The 22464-nt window shown below is 34.3% G+C and overlaps 1 protein-coding gene across 1 annotated transcript; it reads right to left on the minus strand.

Moving 5' to 3' along the window:
- Nucleotides 1-4246: 4246 nt before the first annotated feature.
- LOC134727945 (uncharacterized) lies at nucleotides 4247-22282 on the minus strand. The gene is made up of 2 exons (XM_063592343.1): nucleotides 22177-22282; nucleotides 4247-6061 (listed from the first exon to the last, which is right to left on the minus strand). The coding sequence occupies exon 2, from the start codon at nucleotides 6041-6043 to the stop codon at nucleotides 4247-4249; it is 1797 nt and encodes a 598-aa protein (XP_063448413.1). The 5' UTR covers nucleotides 6044-6061; nucleotides 22177-22282.
- Nucleotides 22283-22464: the final 182 nt, after the last annotated feature.

The following is a 22464-nucleotide window of genomic DNA, read 5'->3' on the forward strand; positions in this document are numbered from 1 at the left end:
CATAAGTCGTTTAAGTACAGGTGATAATGAATACATTATATGGTTGTGGAAGATGATTTCACAAAATTAACAGAATCTTATGCAATACTAAATAAACAAGCTCTTACAGTCTGACGGAATAAATGATTGAACGTTAATTCAACCAACTTTTACAGTCGATTTTATGTTTATTTGTTACTAGTATATAGACCACCTTCCAATCATTAATATGACGTACCAAGCAACTGAACATGCAAGCACACATTTTTCTCTAAATCTATTGATGTATGTACATGAATTAAGATGTCCACTTGATGCTATGTTTGGCTCACCACATAGCTATGAAAGTATGCCTTGTCCAATTACATATGTTGAGTTGGGTCAAGAAGCTCTTACAAATGCATTTTAAATAAAAAATAGATAGGTCCATATTAAGTTAAATAGAATATTACCGATTTGACAAACAGATTACAAAAACACAATGAAGGGGAACAGCCTGAAGGGAGGCTGTCCCCCTCCCCAAGAAATCCGCCTCTGGCATTCAAATTTTGGTAGCAAGTACTTTCGTACCCAACATATAAACCATTTCGTTCTCAACATTCACCTTTTTGTTTACCCATGATCAAAACCATTTCATACATGGAGATTGGTTATGGACAGGATGATACTTTTTCAAATGAAAGACCAACAAACATACTTGGGGTAACTTTTAACAAACAAATGGCGTTGAAGCAACATATAATATCAGCTGAAGCTCAGGGTATGATAAAATTAAACATCATGGGGAAACTAGACGAAACGCGCGTCTGACGTAAATATAAAATTTAGTCCTGGTATCTATGATGAGTTTGTTTACAGAAACAAAATGGGGACCGAACGACATAATCCTGGCTACCAAGGAAATGTAAGCCAAAATCTTGAATAAGGATCAAGCTCATGGATGACGGCAGGTGCATCATCAGACTTTAGATAAAGTTCAGAACAAGGCTCTACGGATCGTTACAGGTGCTATGAAATCAACATCAATAAAAAAAAGTAAGGTGGACATAACAAACATACCACCATTAAGGTAAGAAGAGGGAGTGCAAAGCCATGATACAGGCCACCAGTATTAGTGTTCACAAGACCACTCAATGAATACCAGACTGAAACAACTCAACTCTACTTAAATACACACACATAATAAAGCTTCACATTAGGGACTTGAGCCATACAAAGAAAATACATAGCTTTCACAATGAATAACAACCCGTGTGAAGACAAACTTTGAAATGTCATCATCCAGACCTCATATCAACTCATTTCTACCAAAGATGAACAGACTTCCACTGGTAAGAAAACACTGACAAGACGAGTACTCGTCAGACCACCCATTAAACAACAAAAGGAGGGGCTGGTATATGCATCAATTTTAAGTACCCCAACAGAGATCAACAATCAGAGACAATACCAGCAGGCCTACATTGTTTAAACTACAAAGCAGAAGAAGCCCTTATCCCGTTTGTATGGTTTAACACTAGTAATTTTGTGGCCCTTTATAGCTTGTTGCTCGGTGTGAATCAAGGCTCCATGTTGAAGGCCGTACATTGACCTATAATGGTTTAATTTTATGAATTGTTATTTGGATGGAGAGCTGTCTCATTGGCACTCACACCACATCTTCTTATATCTATGAAAACTCCATAAAAAAGTTGATAACAAAGCAAGAGGTAGTTTTTCTGACCGACGCCCTCTTTGTGCTTTAAGCTTTAACAAACGACAAGCTACCGCAACTTGAACAAGCTTTATACACCATAAAAAGTCTGAAAATAGTACTACAGTGATTCCTTCACCACAGAAAACACATGTTACAAATCAGGAATGTGACAGTTTACAAAACGTTTTTTCAAATATTTTAAGCTTTTCTTTTCTACATCAGGAATGGATTTCATTAGCTGGATTTGGGAAAACATTTAGGAATTTTTGGTCCTTTATGCTCTCCAACTTCAGATTCGAGCGTCACTGATGGGGCCTTTGTAGACGAAACGTGCGTCTGGAGAAAATATAAAATTTCAATCCTGGTTTTTATGATGAGTTTATTTACAACTATTGGGTTGATGCCAGCTGGTAAAGTTTTAATTTCACGTGATTATCATAAACCCAGTAGTCAGCACTTCTATCGATATGGTCAGAATTATTGATTAACTGTTTTACAAAAGTGTTAAATTTTTAAATATTATATTTTTTCTACCTCAGAAATAGATGTCCTTAGCTGTATTTGGAAAATCTTTTAGGAATTCAATATTTGGTGCTAAATGCTCTTCAACTTCGTATTTTTTTTAGCTTTTTATTTTGACATTTGATTAGGGACTTTCCGTTTTAATTTTTCCTGGGAGATCCGTATTTTGGTGACTATGTGGAACGCATATAATATCCCATCGAACTAGAGATAAAAGATACTACAGATACAGTAAAGTTGGCCTCCTATCTTGATTTACATCTACAAGTTGACAATGAGGGTCGGTTGAAAACAAAACTTTACCACAAAAGAGATGATTTCAGCTTTCCAATTGTAAACTTTCCGAACTTGCTAAGTAGCAACATTCCAGTAGCACCTGCATACGAAGCATCTATCTCCCAATTGATACGATATTCCCGTGCTTGTATTTCTTATCATGATTTTCTTGATAGAGGGTTGTTGCTCACAAGGAGTCTTAGGACGCTATTAAACCAAGAGTTCGGCAAATGGTGAAGTTGAAATCATCCATTTAAAAGAATTAAATTATTATTTGACATTTACTTGAAGAAGATAAGTGTAACAATATTTGAGACACATATAATCGTGTAAAAACATTTATGAGTCCAAGTGAAAGAAAAAATTTGTAAAACAAGGAATAAAAATAAAAACTATTGTGGATCTATTGGTAGCGATGAACTTATATAAACAAATGTATATGAAATTATTTCTAAAATCATTCTAATAATACATGTATGTGCATAACAATAACATCTCAGATTATGTATGCTGTAAAAACAAATGAAAAATAAAAATCTTAGAGCATAAAGATTTGGAAATATAGCCACTGCCTTTGAATTATTACTTTGTCTAGCAAAAATGTTTTGGAAAATGTAAAAAAAAAAGGATTCATTGAACCATTTGAACGAAATTATATTCTATTTTCACAGGCGACTATATATTTCCTTAAATTTAGGTACAAATGGAGAGAGGAGTGCTAAATATAATGTCCCTAATGTATGAATGGCAGTATTTAAAGAAACTTGCGTTCATTCAAATGTTTAATTCTTAATATTGATTTGAGAGTAAATATTTAAAAAAAAGATTTGGTATGATCGCCAGTAAGACAACTCTTACGAGACCAAATAACACAGAAGTTAACAAACACCCTACGGCCTTCAACAGGGAACAAAGATTATACCGCATAGTCGACTATGAAAAGCCACGAAATGACAAATGCAAAACAATTCAAACGAGAAAAATAACGGTCTATTATAATGTATATCAAACAACGAACGAAAACAAATACGTAGTTGTGCGATTTCTATGACAAAGAGTGAAGACCAGTCGTAGTTATACTGCCATTCATTTTAGTGCAATTTTTCAGTATATAAATACTTAATCAAGTTATCTTTAATTTCACAATTAACATGATTAACGAAACATATAATAAACAATTCAACTTCAATATAATATTAAAACCAGGAACATGTTTTATAAAAGGTACATCTCTCTAAACAGAGAAACCACGCCCCACCGGTCATTAACAGAGAAATCACGCCCCAACGGTCATTATCAGACGGAAACCACGCCCCAACGGTCATTATCATACGGAAACCACGCCCCACTGGTCATTATCATGTAAAAGTTCGTTAACGACCGGTTTTCTGGTCCGTTTTTTTTCTGTTAATGACCGATTGAATTTATTACTGAAGAATAATGAATGTCAAGTGACCCCTTTTAATCCAATAAGAGAATCTTATTTTCAACCGATATGAAATAATAGAAAATTGAAAGGCACTAGACAAGTGTGTATTGATATAAATTACATCTTGCAGGCGATCCCTACCAGTAAGACAAAAGTGACAGAATACCAAAATTCAAAATTAAAAGTATACATATTATCACGTATGCAAATTATCATGTTTGTAAAAGCTATAAAAATTGTTCTACAGTGTTAAGAATATTCCACTTCAGACTGACAAAAATCCAATATAATTTTCAATTTGTATTTTGATAATAATGTGTGTATCATTAACAATGCAGTTGTACTCAATGATTCATTTGCAACTCTGACAAAAATTTCACAGAATATGTATGAACATCTCCAAATATCTTGCTGTTTTTACTAATTGCTGTCAATAATAGTAGTCTTGTCTGATTTTTATTGAAGCTGTTAAATTCAACGACATAGTTGTCATCAAATGTTCCCAAAAAAGCCATATGGATACACTCTAAGTCCTTCTTTGGGTGCATAACTTGGACACCATCAGCCATCATCATAAATAAGTTTCCATGATGATCCACTGTAAAAGCATTCAATCCAATAGGTCTATATGACATGATTTCTGTGCTATCTTCTTTTAGATAGTAAAGAGTCTTATTGTTCAATCCCAAGAGAGTGTTGTCAGGTTGTACAATGAAGGAATCAAATGACTTTCTGATATTCAATTCTTGGATTCTACAACCAAAAACATTAAACACGGACATGCCAACTTCCTTTTTTTTATTAATTGTATGCAGATAAATTCTTTTGTTATGAGAACCTAAACAAATGTGTGTATAATTGGAAAGATCTAATAAAGACCTCATTTTCTTCATTTCTGATTTGCTTATGAATATCATTTCCCTTTTATCATATGAACTATAAACAACTACCACCATATCTGATTTATGTATTGATGTTATGTCAAGTATGCCGAAATAACTATAACGATCTATTGATTCTAAGCGACAGCTCTGAAGATATTTCATGTGTTCATCATATTTAACAACCTGTAAGACTGTTTTGTAGTTTTCATTGACCACCAATCTTAACATACCTGCTACCATTATAAAATTATCATCTGTAACTGTGGCACAGTGTACTTCTAAATCAATATCATCGACTACTTCATTTTCTTCAAGGAAATCTTTAGGGTCAATCTCTTCTTCCTTTTCTAACAGGAGATCAGGAAAATCTTTTTTTTCAGTCCTTGATAAGCTCTCATCTGATATAATCAAGCCTTGTGCACTGAATGGATTTGTAACATGTTCATAATTGACAGACAAGTATCCTAATGATTTAATAGCCTCAATATCATGACTGGATTCATGCAATTCAATATTAACTTTTGAGTTAGGTGGTATTTTTTTCAGCTTTTTCACTCTTTCTTTTTGTTTTTCTGACTGATTTTGAACAAATGAGTATATCTGACTTTCAGAACCATTGGCCGTTACAAACTCTAAGGCAGTATGATCAGCTTGGACTTCCTTCTCCATATTCATCAACTCTTGTTTCTCCTTTTCTGACTCTTCTTCTCCATCTTTATCCACAGTTGCAAGTTCATGCAACAAAACTTTTTCTAAATTATCTATATGTTGAATAAACTTAGACTTGATATTGGCTATTTTCTTTTTTATTTTCTGTACTTGATATTTCAACTCTTCCTTTGACACTTTTCTTTCCTCAATAATTTTGAGATTTACTTTGGTCATTTCTTTAAAATCATGATCTAACTTTTTCAGCCAATCTGATTGCTTGATTCCCTTTGCTGCCATGTCAAGATGAGAGACATTTTTACAAGACTTATGACTGCTTTGGAAACATTGATGACAACAGATCAAATCATGATCTTTACAGACCATATCTTGTCGTAGCTCCTCATGAATTTCACAGTTAGGTATGGACAGTAGTTTATAATGTTCAGGGGATATTTGTTCTGTCATGTCCACTACATGATGGCTTTTAGTAAGTTTAATAACTCTGTGATCCTCTAAACATTTACTGCATAAACCCTCTTCACAATCACTGCACCAACTTGTGGATTTGGATTCAACGTCCCGTCTGCTGCATGGATTACAAAACATTTTGAAATTGTCAACTTCCTGAAAAAGTAGAGAGAAATTTTTATTGACATTTTGTATAAATTTCTTAAAATGAAACCAAAGCTAATTTTGAAAAATATCTATACTGAATTCACGCAGTATTTTTAACTATGAGTCTTTTGTAGACGAAACGCCCGTCTGGCGTATATACTAAATTTAATCCTGGTATCTATGATGAGTTTATTTACAACCACTGGGTCTATGCCACTGCTGTGGATATTTATATCCCCGAGAGTATCACAAGCCCAGTAGTCAGCACTTTTTTAAATAATTAGTGTACTCAGAAAAAGATATACCGCCCCCAATTGATATGGTTATAACTAGAAATTTACTGTTTACAAATTTTGGATTTTTTTGAAAAACTAAGGCATTTCTACCTCAGGCATAAATTACCCTAGCTGTATTTGGCAAAACTTTTAGGAATTTTGGTCCTCAATGCTCTTCAACTTCGTACTTTATTTGGCCTTTTTAATTTTTTTGGATTCGAGCGTCACTGATGAGTCTTTTGTAGACGAAACGCGCGTCTGGTTTATATACTAAAGTTAATCCTGGTATATATGATGAGTTTATTTATTCAGAAACAATCCAGAACACCGACAATTAAAGCTCTGTTCAATTTGTTTGGTGCAGTGATCACGAACAGTTTATGAATATAAATTTACATTTTTGGGGATCTCTTCCCCAATTTGCTTTCCTTCTATCTGTTATAAAATGAGTAAAATATGAAAGGAATAGACACAAAAGTTTTAATTTGGCCTTAAAAATCAAACTTTGTTGAATCTTAGTTATAGTTTACATAAAACAAGTACACATGCTGAAATGTCTCACTTGCTTTACATTGATATAATCATGTTTATATTGATAGTCTTAATTATAAAGTTTTACTTCAAGTATCACATAAACATAACATGATTAAAGAAAATGTGGTCAAGGTGAGATTAGCCAAGCCATCAAGTACCTTACAATAATTCCATACAACGAATATATCCTAGTTGACCTATTGCTTATCTAAAGATAACATTCAGAAACAGACCAAACCAGATGCTCCGCAGGGCGTAGCTTTAAACGACCGCAGAGGTTGAACCCTGAACGGTTGGGGCAAGTATGGACACCACATTCAAGCTGGATTCAGCTCTAAATTTGGATTGTGATTAAATAGTTGACACAGCATAGGTTTCTGACACAGAATGAATGTGTTCTAATGAACTTAAAATTTTTGTTTTCTCTTAGAGCAATTCACTATGCTGTTGAATATTAATCCTCTCAAAAAAATGTTTGAAGAAATTTTCATTTTATTTATGAAATTTCATTTCAAAAGAGAAAATTGAACCCAATTTTTTTAATCACATCCCCCTTTCCCTTATTCCAAATTAATCTCAATTAAATTTCTAATGGAGTTTGCAACAATAACTACTCATTTAAATACATCATAAGATATTAAGATGTAAAAAAACTGCTTGTTATCACTGAATGGTAAAGATTATTTTAATTTATCAGTTGGTAGTAAAAAGTGAATATACATTGTATATAACAAAGATTTCAGTTGATTCTGGACAAAGAAAGATAACTCCAATTAAAAAAAAAATATTGCTATTTCACAATATTGTGCAATTAGATATTTCTTGCTTACTATTCTGGACAAAGAAAGATAACTCTAATTAAAAAAAAAATATTGCTATTTCACAATATTGTGCAATTAGATATTTCTTGCCATTGTGCAATACTGTGCAATTGAAAAGACTTGCTATTGCACAATACTTAATATAATATTTTAGATCCTGATTTGGACCAACTTGAATACTGGGCCCATAATCAAAAATCTAAGTACATGTTTGGATTCAGCATATCAAAGAACCCCAAGATTTCAATTTTTGTTAAAATCAAACTAAGTTTAATTTTGGACCCTTTGGACTTTAATGTAGACCAATTTGAAAACAGGACCAAAAATGAAGAATCTACATACACAGTTAGATTTGGCATATCAAAGAACCCCATTTATTCAATTTTTTATGAAATCAAACAAAGTTTAATTTTGGACCCCGATTTGGACCAACTTGAAAACTGGGCCAATAATCAAGAATCTAAATACATTTTTAGATTCAGCATATCAAAGAACCCAACCGATTAAATTTTTGACAAAATCAAACTAAGTTTAATTTTGGACCCTTTGGACCTTTATGTAGACCAATTTGAAAATGGGACCAAAAAATAAGAATCTATATACACAGTTAGATTTCGCATATCAAAGAACCCCAATTATTCAATTCTTGATGAAATCAAACAAAGTTTAATTTTGGACCCTTTGGGCCCCTTTTTCCTAAACTGTTAGGACCAAAACTCCCAAAATCAATACCAACCTTCCTTTTATGGTCATAAACCTTGTCTTTAAATTTCATAGATTTCTATTTACTTATACTAAAGTTATGGTGCGAAAACCAAGAAAAATGCTTATTTGGGTCCCTTTTTGGCCCCTAATTCCTAAACTGTTGGGACCTAAACTCCCAAAATCAATACCAACCTTCCTTTTGTGGTCATTAACATTGTGATCAAATTTCATTGATTTCTATTAACTTAAACTAAAGTTATTGTGCGAAAACCAAGAATAATGCTTATTTGGGCCCTTTTTTGGCCCCTCATTCCTAAACTGTTGAAACCAAAACTCCCAAAATCAATCCAAACCTTTCTTTTGTGGTCATAAACCTTGCGTCAAAATTTCATAGATTTCTATTAACTTAAACTAAAGTTATAGCGCGAAAACCAAGAAAATGCTTATTTGGGCCCTTTTTGGCCCCTTATTCCTAAAATATTGGGACCAAAACTCCCAAAATCAATACCAACCTTCCTTTTGTGGTCATAAACCTTGTGTTAAAATTTCATAGATTTCTATTCACTTTTACTAAAGTTAGAGGGCGAAAACTAAAAGTATTCGGACGACGACGACGCCAACGTGATAGCAATATACGACGAAATTTTTTCAAAATTTGCGGTCGTATAACAATCAATGAACCATGAAAATGAGGTAAAGATCAGATGAACCATGCTGGAATGACATGTACCCCTTACAATCATTCCATGCATCACATACAGCTGACCTGTTGCTTTACTGGAAGTATCAAAGAAACAAACTTTACTAGGATGTTACATTGACCGCGAATTTGACCTATGAAACATGCAAATGAAGTCCAGGTCAGATCAGGTACATGAACATTTGTAACTGCCATACGGACATGTATACACCATACAGTTACTCGATAAATAAATATAGTTAACATATTGCTTATAGTTTATTAAAAAAAAGACCAAAACAAAATAAAAGGCTTCGGTAATCGAAGCCTGATAGGACTACAGAGGTCAAACCCTGAACAGTTTGGACAAATTTGGACGCAATATTCAAAAAACATGTCTGAATTTGGATTGTGATAAAAAAAAAACACCAGATGATCCGTAGGGCAGAGCTTTAAACGACCGCAGAGTTCGAACCCTGCACATTGGGGCTTTGAATTCTAAGTACATGTCTGAATTCAGCATATCAAAGAACCCAAACGGTTCATCTTTTGTTGAAATCAAACAAAGTTTAGTTTTGGACCAACATGAAAACTGGGCCCATAATAAAAAATCTAACTTCATGTTTAGATTCAGCATATCAAAGAACCCCAAGAATAACATTTTTGTTGAAATCAAACAAAGTTTAATTTTGGACCCCAATTTGGACCAACTTGAAAAACCAAGAAAATGCCTATTTGGGCCCTTTGTGGCCCCTAATTTCTAAACTGTTAGGACCTAAACTACTTAAACCAATCCCAACCTTCCTTTTATGGTCATAAACCTTGTGTCAAACTTTCATAGATTTCTGTTTACTTATACTAAAGTTATGGTGCGAAAACCAAGAATAATGTTTTTTGGGCCCCTTTTTCCTAAACCGTTAAGACCTTAACTCCCAAAATCATTCCCAACCTTCCTTTTATATTTATAAACCTTGTGTTTAAATTTCATTGATTTCTATTAACTTATACTAAAGTTATTGTGCGAACACCAAGAATAATGCTTATTTGGGCCCTTTTTTGCCCCTAATTCCTCAACTGTTGAGACCAAAACTCCCAAAATCGATCCCAACCTTCTTTTTGTGGTCATTAACCTTGTGTCAAAATTTCATAGATTTCTATTAACTTATACTTAAGTTATAGTTCGAAAACCAAAAGTCTTCGGACACCGACGAAGACGACGCCAAAGTGATACCAATATACGACCAAAAAAAATTCAATTTTGCGGTCGTATAAAGGTGTCATACCACCAATTAAAAGTCCCTATCTGTTCAACCAAATTTTGCAATTTTCACAGCTTTCTAAATATTTTACCTTAAGTTTAACTTCATAGAAACTAGGTATATCATGAATTGTACAGGTGTCACCTTTCTGCATGCCAATATTCAACATACATTCAAAATCATATAAGAAAAAAGAGAGCTCCCGAAAGGAGGTACCACTAAAAAAACTAGAGGCTCTAAAGAGCCTGTGTCGCTCACCTTGGTCTATGTTAATATTAAAAATTGTACACAGATGGATTCATGACAAAATTGTGTTTTGGTGATGGTGATGTGTTTGTAGATCTTACTTTACTAAACATTTTTGCTGCTTACAATTATCTCTATCTATAACAGTAGTTTCTGCGGAAAATGTTAGTGAAAATCTACAAATTTTGTGAAAATTATTAAAAATTTACTATGAAGGGCAATAACTCCTTAGGGGGTCAATTGACTATTTTGGTCATGTTGACTTATTTTTACTATCTTTAATAATATTCAAGATAATAACAAAAAAACCAGCAAAATTTCCTCAAAATTACCAATTCATGGGCAGCAACCTAACAACCGATAATCCAATTCATCTTAAAATTTCAGGGCAGATAGATCTTAACCAGATCAACAATTTTACTTCATGTCAGATTTACTCTTAATGCTTTGGTTTTTGAGTTATAAGCCAAAAACTGCATTTTACCCCTATGTTCTTTTTTTAGACGTGGTGGCCATCTTGGTTGGTTGGTTGGCCGGGTCATCGGACACAATTTTTGAACTAGATACCCCAATGATGATTGTGGCCAAGTTTGGTTAAATTTGGCCCAGTAGTTTCAGAGGAGAAGATTTTTGTAAAAGTTAACGCAGGACGACGACGACGGACGACGACGACGGACGACGACGGACGCAGGACGCCAAGTGATGAGAAAAGCTCACTTGGCCCTTCGGGCCAGGTGAGCTAAAAAAATGGTTTTCTGGAAATCTTAAATTAGTATACCATGGAGCGCATTAATCCTCAACTTTAAATGCAAACTCCTAGACAGGTAAAATTTGGTTCAAAATGGTATTAATATATTTCTCTTTCAACAAATGTTTCATTTCTGCAAATTTGTTAGTTAGTTTAGGTGAACCATGACATCAAATGCACTATTTTTTGTCTGAGTAGGCCTACTTTTTAAATTTGAGGGAGTTATTGGTGGTATGACACCTAAAAATGACTTAATATAAGTAGATTTCTGACACACAAAAAATATGGACAAAGATCATAAAAATCTATTGAGCAATACTGAGCAGTTGAGAGATTCATCCTTGATTTTTTTTCAATAAAGTGGGGAAGGATGATGCCCCCACATGTCTATAATATAAAGTTATGAAGGGACATAACTTAAAAACAGTTATAGAGACGCTACCCAAATATGTACTTGATCTGAGTTTTGTAGTAATAACCATTGTGTATAAGTTTCATAACATTTAAGGTTAAGGTTAACTAAAGTAAGAGAACAGAAACCAAAAAATCAGCATTTTTATCTATTAATAAAGGGGCATAACTCTAGAACGGTTGAAGTGGTGCCACCAAAATTCAAATTTTATTTTTGTTTTGTGGTAATAAGCATTGTGTATAAGTTTCATAGCATTTGATAAAGGCAAACTAAAGTTTAAGAAAGGAAACCCAAACATTCAGCATTTTTTTACATTTGTAAAGGGAAATAACTCTAGAACAATAACAGTGTTAGCCTCAAAAATCAAACTTGATTTGTATTTTGTGGTAATAAAAAATGTGTATAAGTTTACATTTGGTAGAAACAAATGTAAGTAAGTGAACGGGAAACGAAAATTTCAGCAATTTTTCTATCTTTAAAGGGACAACTTTAGAACAGTTAAAGTGACGCCACCAAAATTTCAACTTGATCTGTATTTTGTGGTAATAAGCATTGTGTATAAGTTTCTTAACATTTGGTTGGTTGAAATGTCACGTACTCTGTGTAGTGACTTATGGGTATCGTACTAGAGTTTATCCCTGGATATTAGAAGATGCACCGTTTCTTATACATCTATCTTTAACTTGTTAATTAGGCCTCTGTCGACCACCAGTAAGGTGTTGGACGTGTTGCTGTCTTTTCACAGACTTTATCTGTCCAGCAGCAACCAGTGCTACCCTGTGCACTATTCAAAACCTTGCTGTATTCTACCTACTAGTATGTACTACTATCCAGTGCACTATCTAACCTGTCCCGCAGGCAGTGCACACTTTGTATTCAGGTTTATCGGTGCAGGTATTTACCTGTATTAACCGCACAGTCGCCTATGCTGATTGTCAAATATAGTACTTTTTCTGACACACCATTTTCTGTTTTCTAACAAAGTGGTGAGCTTCTTCCACATGTTCCATTCGTTCTTAAAGTTCCCATGTCTATTTGTTTTGTGGATAAGGTCACAGGTGTAGCAACTTCGCGACCTCGCATCACGCGAATACGGCGATTAGGCGTACTTCCTGTGTCCCTATGTTGAGCAATCGATGTGTCATCATAACGCAGGGCAGTAAGCAATCCCTATTTGAATGGTGTTCATCAATATAAGCAGTCAACATGTTTGCCAATGTGCCATTAAATGTCTATAACATTCCGTCACACTTCGGATCACAACTGACACATTTCTTGAAATAATTCTCTCTCAAACTGAGCACCTTGGTCGGAGTGAAATACAGTAGGCACACCGAATAGCGTAATAACCTCTACTACTAATATATTGGCTACAGTTGATGCAAGTATGTTATGCATTGGAAAGCTTTCAGTCCATTTGCTGTATTAAATAATCGCTAATGACTAGGATATACGTTAGTCATCTCTCTGTTTCGTGTAGTTCTCCAAATATATCCATTACAATCCTTTCCTTTGGGTAACCTTAATTCTGTAACTGCATAGGAGCTTTATTCGGACCTTTTCTCTTGGCACAGACTTCCCAACCGGCTATATATGCTAATATGTCCTGTCGTAAACCAGGCCAGTAGAACATGTGATATGTTTGATTGTTGATAGTGTTTTCTTGATACCAAGGTGGCCTGACGTCTTGTTATCATGACACTGCAGAAGTATTCGACGTCTTTCCTTTGAGGGGTACTATCACTCTACATTAATTTTGTTACCGTTTCTGTGCATTTATCAAAGTACTTCATCCTGAATCTTCATGTCATCAAACTGTGACCATAAGCTTTTAATAAATAATTGTACTCTCCTAGATTTGTCATCTTTGGCTTATGTCCATCTTGTATCCTCTGCTGGCTTACAATTTGCAAATTTTTGCCATTGTCTTGAAGATGTTTGAGTGATATTTCTGTGTCGTCCTTCGTGTCTCTTTCACATTCATAGGGCTTTTATGACACTGTCTGTGCAAGTTGTTGTGCCTTCCAATCAGAGCTATATCCACACGGTCTACAAGGTATCCTACTTAACGCATCTGCGTTCTGGTGCTGACTTCCTAGTCTGTGTTTTATTTTCATGTCATACGTACTCAACACCTCAAGCCATCTTGCTAATTGATCCTCTGCGTTTTTTTAGTTTAACAACCATTGCAATATGACATGTGCTCGGTTCGAACGATTAATGTTCGGCCATACAGAAAATGACAAAACTTTTGACAAAGTGTACCACTATTAAAAGTTCGTTTCTTGTGACACAATATTTCCGTTCTGTTTTTGATAGGGTTCTGCTTCAAATATCAATCACTCTCTCTCTCTCTCTTTACCATCAGTTTCGTGTGATAGCACAGCTCTAGTAACATTATTACTCGCGTCAGTGTCTAGAATAAATGGTATAGATAAGAATGGATGAGCAAGAATGTATGCTTTAGCTAGCTTTGCTTTAAAGAATTCAAAATCTTTCTGACATTTGTCACCAAGGTCCACTCCAGAGCACTGTTATGTGAGGAGGGGGGGCTAATTCGTATGTGCTGGAACCAAGGGACAGAGGGTCAGTCTTTCGCTAGACTTAATGTTATGGTGGGCATAGCTAAAACGCAAGGAAGGTTTTTATAATTTAATTACTATAACAATTTAGACGAATAATGATAACAAATCAATTAGTAAACAATTCCAAATAATAATAATAATCTAATTAAAGTACAAAAAATCAAATCTAAATATCAAATCCAACGTAAAACTATTTCTCCTTACACTGTAAAATATAAAATAAATGCCAAAGTTACTGAATCATAAAACGAACTTAATCTCAAACTAAAAATATAAAGTCTCAAAATAAAAGTTTCTCAAAAGCATTTTCTAAAGTTAAATTTATGAGTCAATGATAAATTTTGTCTCAACACTACACAGTTGACTGGTAGACTGGTAGACAGTCTTTTATGTCCAGTATAGTGACATGAGTAGTGTGAGTTTATGCTTCCGAAACACATACTGCCATCTTAAATTATTCTCAAAAATAAAAGGCGAGTCAAAAATACATTTTTGTCTAAACACTAAAAATTCAACTGGTAGACTGATCGACAGTCCTACAGATCCTGAATAATGGACTTTAGCAGTGCAAGTTTATGTTTCCGAAGGGTGACTTTTTCCAAAATTTCACAAAGATATTTATACTAAAACCCAAAATAACTCAACATGACACGAGATGTTAATATAACTCTCATTAGTAAAAAGAGACGTTAATTAACAAAACCTAATCCTAGAGACATATGCTAGTTACAATTAATATTTTAAAATAAAGTGCTTTGAGCAAACTGTGACATTTCGAGTACTAATACAACAGCATAGGTAAAAATAATTAAACACATTATTTAAAATTTTCACAAAATACAAACATAAAACAAACTTTCTAAAATAACACTAACACAAATATAAGCAAAATAACATTCCATGACATATTTTTCATTCCATAAGTACTTCCGTTCCTTTTCAGTTAGTTAATGGAGACATTTAGCAGTTTTTGCAAATATTTCTATTTACATCCGGTAATAACCATATCTTTTTGGAATTTCGGGTCCTCAATGCTCTTCAACTTTGTATTTGTTTGGCTTTTTTACTATTTTGATGTGAGCGTCACTGATGAGTCTAATGTAGACGAAACGCGCGTCTGGCGTATAAAATTATAATCCTGGTACTTTTGATAACTATATAGACCCAAGAATGGTCGTAGTTCGCTCACATCAACTGGAATGGGCCATTCTTTTATGCTAGTTATTCTCTCTGGTCAGTGGCTAAACCCTCCACCGTGACGAAATGCCCTAGAAAATTACTTTCTTTGAAAATAATGTGCACTTTATGGGCAATAGATTTAGGCCATTCCCCTATAGCCAAACCAAAAAAACGATCTAAGATTCCTGAACATCTCCTCAGATGATTATCCAGCCACAACAGATAAACAAGACATATACTCAACTGTAGTCCCGCTATTAACCTTTCCATCAATATTTCAAAGGTTGCTAGGGCGCAGGCTAGACCGAATGTCATCTGTCTAAATTGAAACAGTTCCCGGTTGGGAGGCAAATGCAGTTTTCTGGCGATCTATCCCTTCCATTTTTACCTGCCAGTACCCAGAACACAAGTATTAAGAAGAGAATCATTTTTTTTCTGGACAACTGCTCCAATGAGTTGACGATGAGGGGTAATGGGTATGCGTATTTTACTGTTAAATCGTTAAACTTGTGATAATCAACACAAAAGCGAGACGTTACTAAGTTGAAAAACTTGTGTCTAATCAATTTGTCTTTTGGAATAATAAAATATGTTTAAACTAACACAAAAGCGTGTATTTGCATTCTTTTTCTTTATCAGTACTATCCCAGACGACCACGGACAGTTTGCTGGCTCAATTACTCCACGGTCCAGCATTTCATCGATATGCCTATCCACTTCCTCTCGCATATAAATAGGTGTGTGGCGAGGCTGTTGTTTTACTGGTGCATTTATGAATTTACGGTGTGGCTCATCGAGTTACTTTTAAATGTTGTCATTTCAATGTTATATTTAACATGACCATTAAAGTGTGAGGTTTGGCATGCCACAAAACCAGGTTCAACCCACCATTTTTTCCCTTTAAAAATGTCCTGTACCAAGTCAGGAAGATGGCCATTATTATATTATTGTTCGTTTCTGTGTACGTTACATTTTGACGTTGCGTCGTTTGTTTTCTCTTATTTCTGAATGTAAATTCACATTGCGATAAGACGTGTCACGGTACTTGTCTATCCCAAATTCATGTATTTGGTTTTGAAGTTATATTTGTTATTCTCGTGGGATTTTGTCTGATGCTTGGTCCGTTTCTGTGTGTTACATTTCAGTGTTGTGTCGTTGTTCTCCTCTTATATCTAATGCGTTTCCCTCGGTTTTAGTTTGTTACCCCGATTTTGTTTTTTGTCCATGGATTTATGAGTTTTGAACAGCGGTATACTTCTGTTGCCTTTATTTACCCAAGTCCCTGCCGGATACTGTAAAGATCTTTGTATTTATTAATAAGATTTTCAACTCCTTGCTTTTGCTCCTGGCTAAGATTTTCGCTGCAATTACTCAGTAATTTTTGTAATTCAATTATTAGGTTCTGATCCGTTAGTGTATCATGTATATTAGTCATATTTTTGTCGACACCTATCACGTCCATGACAGGGCTTGTATTTCCAACAAATGTCCCAGCTCTAAATATCTTTACTAACATTTGATACATTCATAAAGAGCAGTAGTATGGTTTGTGAGACTTTTATCAAAGTTCTTGCCATTAAGGCCCTGTCCTTTGCTATGAATTTTGTCACAGGGTTTAATGATTCCTAAGCCTTTTTCATTCTTTGTTGACGGATATTAGATAATGTGACCTCTGACCATTTATCCTTCTGTACCTGGCTGTATGCATGTATCCCTTCAACGACTGACACTCTATAAACAACCAAGCTGTCCAGTGAAGTTCAGTGGTATCACCTGGTTATGGCAAACCATATGTTCTGCTTGTAAATTAATCAGATATTGATTTTTCTTCAGAGACTCTAAACCAATTATACCCTTAATAGCATGATCCGCTACTACTGCCTCTGATAAGTATATGTTTTGATCAATCCAAATGTGAAATTCTCCTTTTCAAGCAACGTTTAGTTCAGTTCCGTTTGCTGAAATAATAGTTTGAACTACTTGATTGAGCTTTGGCATCTATTCCTTTCTCAAACTATTGAATAGTTTATTTGATATAAGAGTTACAGCGGCTCCTGTGTCGACGAAAAATCTTGACTCTATTTTTCCTATAACTACGTCTATATATATGTCTCTGCTTCTATCGTAGTTATTTGTTTTCTCCGCTGTCTTCTTGTTCAAGAATGTACTGGCCATGTGGAGACATTCTCGTGGTTCCTGAAGTGACTGTTGCCATTGCCGCCTTGGCTTCCTAGCCTACATTTTGGCTCAAAATGTCAATATTTGCCACAGTTGTAACATTGCTGATTCCTTGTACATTCATGATCGACAGTGTTCCTTTGTCCACTCTTTTTGGATTCATCTAACTCCATTTGAAGGGATTCTAATTGCTTAGTAAACGAATCCATCCTTTCCGTAAACTTATCGTCCTTAGATAATTCTTGTGTACTATTATCTGCATGAGTAGCCCGCATCTTAGGTTTTACAAAATCTTGTTTTTTTCTGATTTGTAGAACGCCTCAAGCTGGACAGCTAAACAAATTGCTTGGTTTAAGTTTTGCAGTCTGGATTGTTTAATTTTTATACTCATCTCACTATCATGTAATGCATATCATCCTTTTCTAATGTTTCTTTGACTTTAGTGGGTGCTAGTGTCTGCGCAGGGGCATGCTCTATTTACTAATCTCTGTATAGTTTGTCCTTGTTCTGACAAGGTTCACTGATAGGAATGTAGAGGTAAAACCCTGAACAGTTGGGTCAAATTGTCTATAATATAAAGTTATGAAGGGACACAACTCAAAAACAGTTATAGTGAGGCAATCTAAAGTTAGATTAGGGGAACCAACTTTGGGACGTCCAGACAAGGGTGAAACTTAATGTCCCATCCACTGTGGCAGGGGCATAAAAAAACAACTAGAGGCTCTTAAGAGCCTGTGTTGCTCACCTTGGTCTATGTGCATATATTAAACACAGGACACAGATTGATTAATGACAAAATTGTGTTTTGGTGATGGTGAACTGTTTGTTGATCTTTATTTACTGAAATTCTTGCTACTTACAATTTTCATTATCCATCATAAACTTGACCCTTTATTTACAGAAAAAATTACAAAAAAATACCAAATTACTGGAAAAAAAGTTTGGTTTAATACATGTATGGCCAAGTAGTTTCAGAGGACTAGGAGAAGTTTTTTGTAAAAGATTAACTACCTAAGTTTGCCTCAACTAAATGTTATCACACTTATACACAATACTTATTATCATAAAACACAGATCAAGAACTAACTTTTGTAGCATCACACTTACCATTCTTCATAACTTATTATGCGCATATGATATGCAAGCAGAGGCATCCATTCCTCATTTATTTTATATGTAATGTTTAAAACTGTCAATGAACTTTGGAGTTATTATTTAAGCCTTCAGGATTAATTTTAATGTAAGACAAAGTGGTAGTCATAACTGGTATACAACATATTGTAAAGGGCCAAGTAAGCTTTTCTCATTTAATACTTGGCGTCTGTTGTCCTCATCTGTGGTCCTCATTAACTTTTACAAAAATCTTCTCCTCTGAAACTACTTGGCCAAATTTAATAAAATTTAGCCACAACTATCATTGGAGTATCTAGTTTATAAAATGTGTCCAGTAACCGGTCAACAAACCAAGATGGCCGCCATGGCTAAAAAAAAAACATAGGGGGTAAAATGTAGATTTTGGCTTATAACTCTGAAACCAAAGCATAAAGAGCAAATCTGACTGGATTAAAATTGTTTATCAAGTGAAGATCTATCTGTCCTGAAATTTTCAGATGAATGGGACAACCAGTTGTTGGGTTGCTGTCCCTGAATTGGTAATTTTAAGGAAATTTTGCCGTTTTTTGTTATTATCTTGAATACTATTATAGATAGAGATAAACTGTAAACAGTAATAATGTTTAGCAAAGTACATTGTAAGATCTACAAATAAGTCAAATAATCAGAATGGTCAGTTGATCCCTTAAGGAGTTATTGTCATTTATAGTCATTTTTTCCAATTTTTCGTAAATTTTTGTAATCTTTTAAACTACTGGGCCAAATTTAATCAAAATTAGCCACAATCATCATTGGAGTATCTTGTTTATAAAATGTGTCCAACCAAGATGGCCGCGATGGCTAAAAATAGAACATAGTGGTAAAATATAGGTTTTGGCTTATTTCTTCTTCTTTTTTAAGTTTTCCAGTTTTCTGAAACCAAAACATTTAGAGCAAATCTGAGAGTTTTGCCGTTCTTCATCAGGGGCGTAGCTAGAAAGAAACGATGTGCAAGCAACTACCGCCGAGCGGAGCGAGGCGAAAAATTTTTGGGACCCTTTTATGCAGGAAAATGGTTTTTTTTCGGTTTTCGGTTATAGGACAGTTGATAGAGGAGCTTCATGTAGTTAGAATTTATAAACAATTTATGAATGTAAAACTATTTATAAAGCTGCTGAATAGAGTAAATCATGGTTAATTGAAAACATAAACTACACATTTTTCTAATACAGAATTTACTCGAAATTGTCAAAAATCTGCTCTTCGAGTCTAGGCCGAAACGAACTTCTCTATTTATTTGTCGGCAATATTCACACTATCCCGATGCATATGCAGTAATGCTAGCGATGATAACCTGTCATTGTTCATTGGTGATCGTACATTTGATTTAAACAGACGTAGTACATTGATAGATCTCCACGGTAACACTCGCGAGATGTTATAAACCAGTGTACGTGTTCGCCATCGAGCGACCTTTCAATTGAATTCGTCAAAATTACATACCAGGTCAGTTTCGTATGTCTCTGACAATGTTGAGATTTGTTCGTTTGTTATATTTCCTACAACAGGAGGAAGAAGATACGACACAAAGAAGCGATTTTCTGATAATACCAGACGCGACTCCACTCTCCAGTTCCATTATCATAGGCATTCGATTTTCATATGGTCTATAAACGCAAAATATAATGAGACTTTCCAATACTGTTTTGGCGTGTTTGTGTAACAAAATATTTGTTCCGGTGTGACATTTGTTCCGCCGGAACAAATTTCATATGAAATATGTTTCACCAGAACTTATTTCACAGAAAATATGTTCCAGCACTATAAAATTTGTTCCGGAACTATTTTTTTAAACAAGTGTGTAATAAGTTCCGGAACAAAAATTACAGCACCATGAGTTTTGTTCCAATACTAAAATTTAAAAGAAAAGGTGAATTAAGTTCCTGTGATATTAGTTTTGAACAAAGGTATTTTATAGAAATCAATGAAAATGTTCTGCTCGAACCTTTTTCACAGAAAATAAGTACTGTGCTTGCATGGGGTACATTTGCAATTAAATGCATGACTGTAGGATGGAGATAAGAAATAAAAGCGATGATAATGTATCATAATTTGTATCTATGTTTTATCCTTTATGTGATATTCGACCTCCTTGTTTCCTGTTGATCTGTCATGGGTGTTCTAATCATACATGTACTTAGCTATGGTCATTGCAGTTTTTAAAGAGTGTGTCTTTTGTTTCTTTGTCTTTTAAAATAATTGATCAGTCACTTTGTCCTTTTTTAAAAGTACAAATGTTCATCTTTAACTATGATACCTTTTTTGGCGGAATGACTTTTATTATTATTTTTTATTCTACTCTTTCCTGGTTCATAATTGTCATTTTTAGTATTATTAATTGCAGTATGTTATTAAACTTTTGCTGAACTCCACATGATCCAAATTGGATGTTTACACTTTTTATTTATTACATTATCAATATGATACAGACTAAATACATGTTTTTATAATGACTTTAAACTGACTGATGACAAGTGCTCAGTATATAAGATAACTTGTTAAACCAGTGGAACATATTTCATAGACAAGGAACTTATTTCACCAGGTGAGGAACAAATCTCACAAATCCAGAACTTATTTCACCAGGTAAGGAACAAATCTCACAAACATGGAACTTATTTCACTAGGTAAGGAACAAATTTCACCAACCCAGAACTTATTTCACCAGGTAAAGTGTGGAACTTATTTTATATAGATGGAACAAATTATATAGAAATTGTCTGTGTAAAAAGTTCTCCCAGAACAAATTACCTGTGAAATTAGGTCCATTGGAACTTTTTTCACAGGAACAAATTTTGGCTCACATTTGCAGGATGAGTTGTTCTGTTAGTCCGTCGAACACATCGCCATGGCATAATTTCAACGATATCGAAGGGTTCTGATAAATCTCATGCCGATTGATACATCAAACAGATAAACCGTACTCTGTAAAATGTGCTCCGAAACTACATGTGTTAGACTGCGTATAACAAATTCAAATCTTGTAAAAGATACAAGTTACACTGTCCGATTTCGTCATGCATGATCTTCAATAAAACTTCTATTCTGAAACCAAATGCCGTTATTTAATGACATTTCATAAATTAAAAAAGGGACAACATGTGTGTTTCCTTAAAAATTTAATTTGTATTTTTTAAATTTTCCAATATTTTTTTTGGCATGCCGAAGCGATGTGCACGCAACTGCGTGTTGGCGTATAGGGAGCTACGCGCCTGTTCATTATTATCTTCAATACTATAAATGGTTGGATCCGCCCCTTTCCTTAATTATTATAATCTTATATTAACCAGAGATATATGTCTCTTTTTTTCAATATTTAGTTCATGTCAAATGCAACAAGAAGAAAAATACCTCAGTATAATGTTGATGACTAGCTGTTGTGATTAGCGTGGGGTCCTGGCTAATCTTGTCAGGCCTTACGACGTTCAGCTCAAATCGAGATACCAGGCTAACATGGCTAAGCTGTACATGTGATAAGAGAAGGAAAACAAGTTATAACCCAAAGAAAAATCATGTGAATCAGTGTTTATAATTTTTGTGTCATTTATGTATAAACTATATATACGAAAAAAATGCTCAGGTGATAACTTAGTCATACTTTAAAAACTGTCACACGGAAATTTTATACAGGATTTGTGT

The sequence above is a fragment of the Mytilus trossulus genome, chromosome 8, assembly GCF_036588685.1.
Source record: "Mytilus trossulus isolate FHL-02 chromosome 8, PNRI_Mtr1.1.1.hap1, whole genome shotgun sequence".
Lineage (NCBI taxonomy): Eukaryota > Metazoa > Mollusca > Bivalvia > Mytilida > Mytilidae > Mytilus > Mytilus trossulus.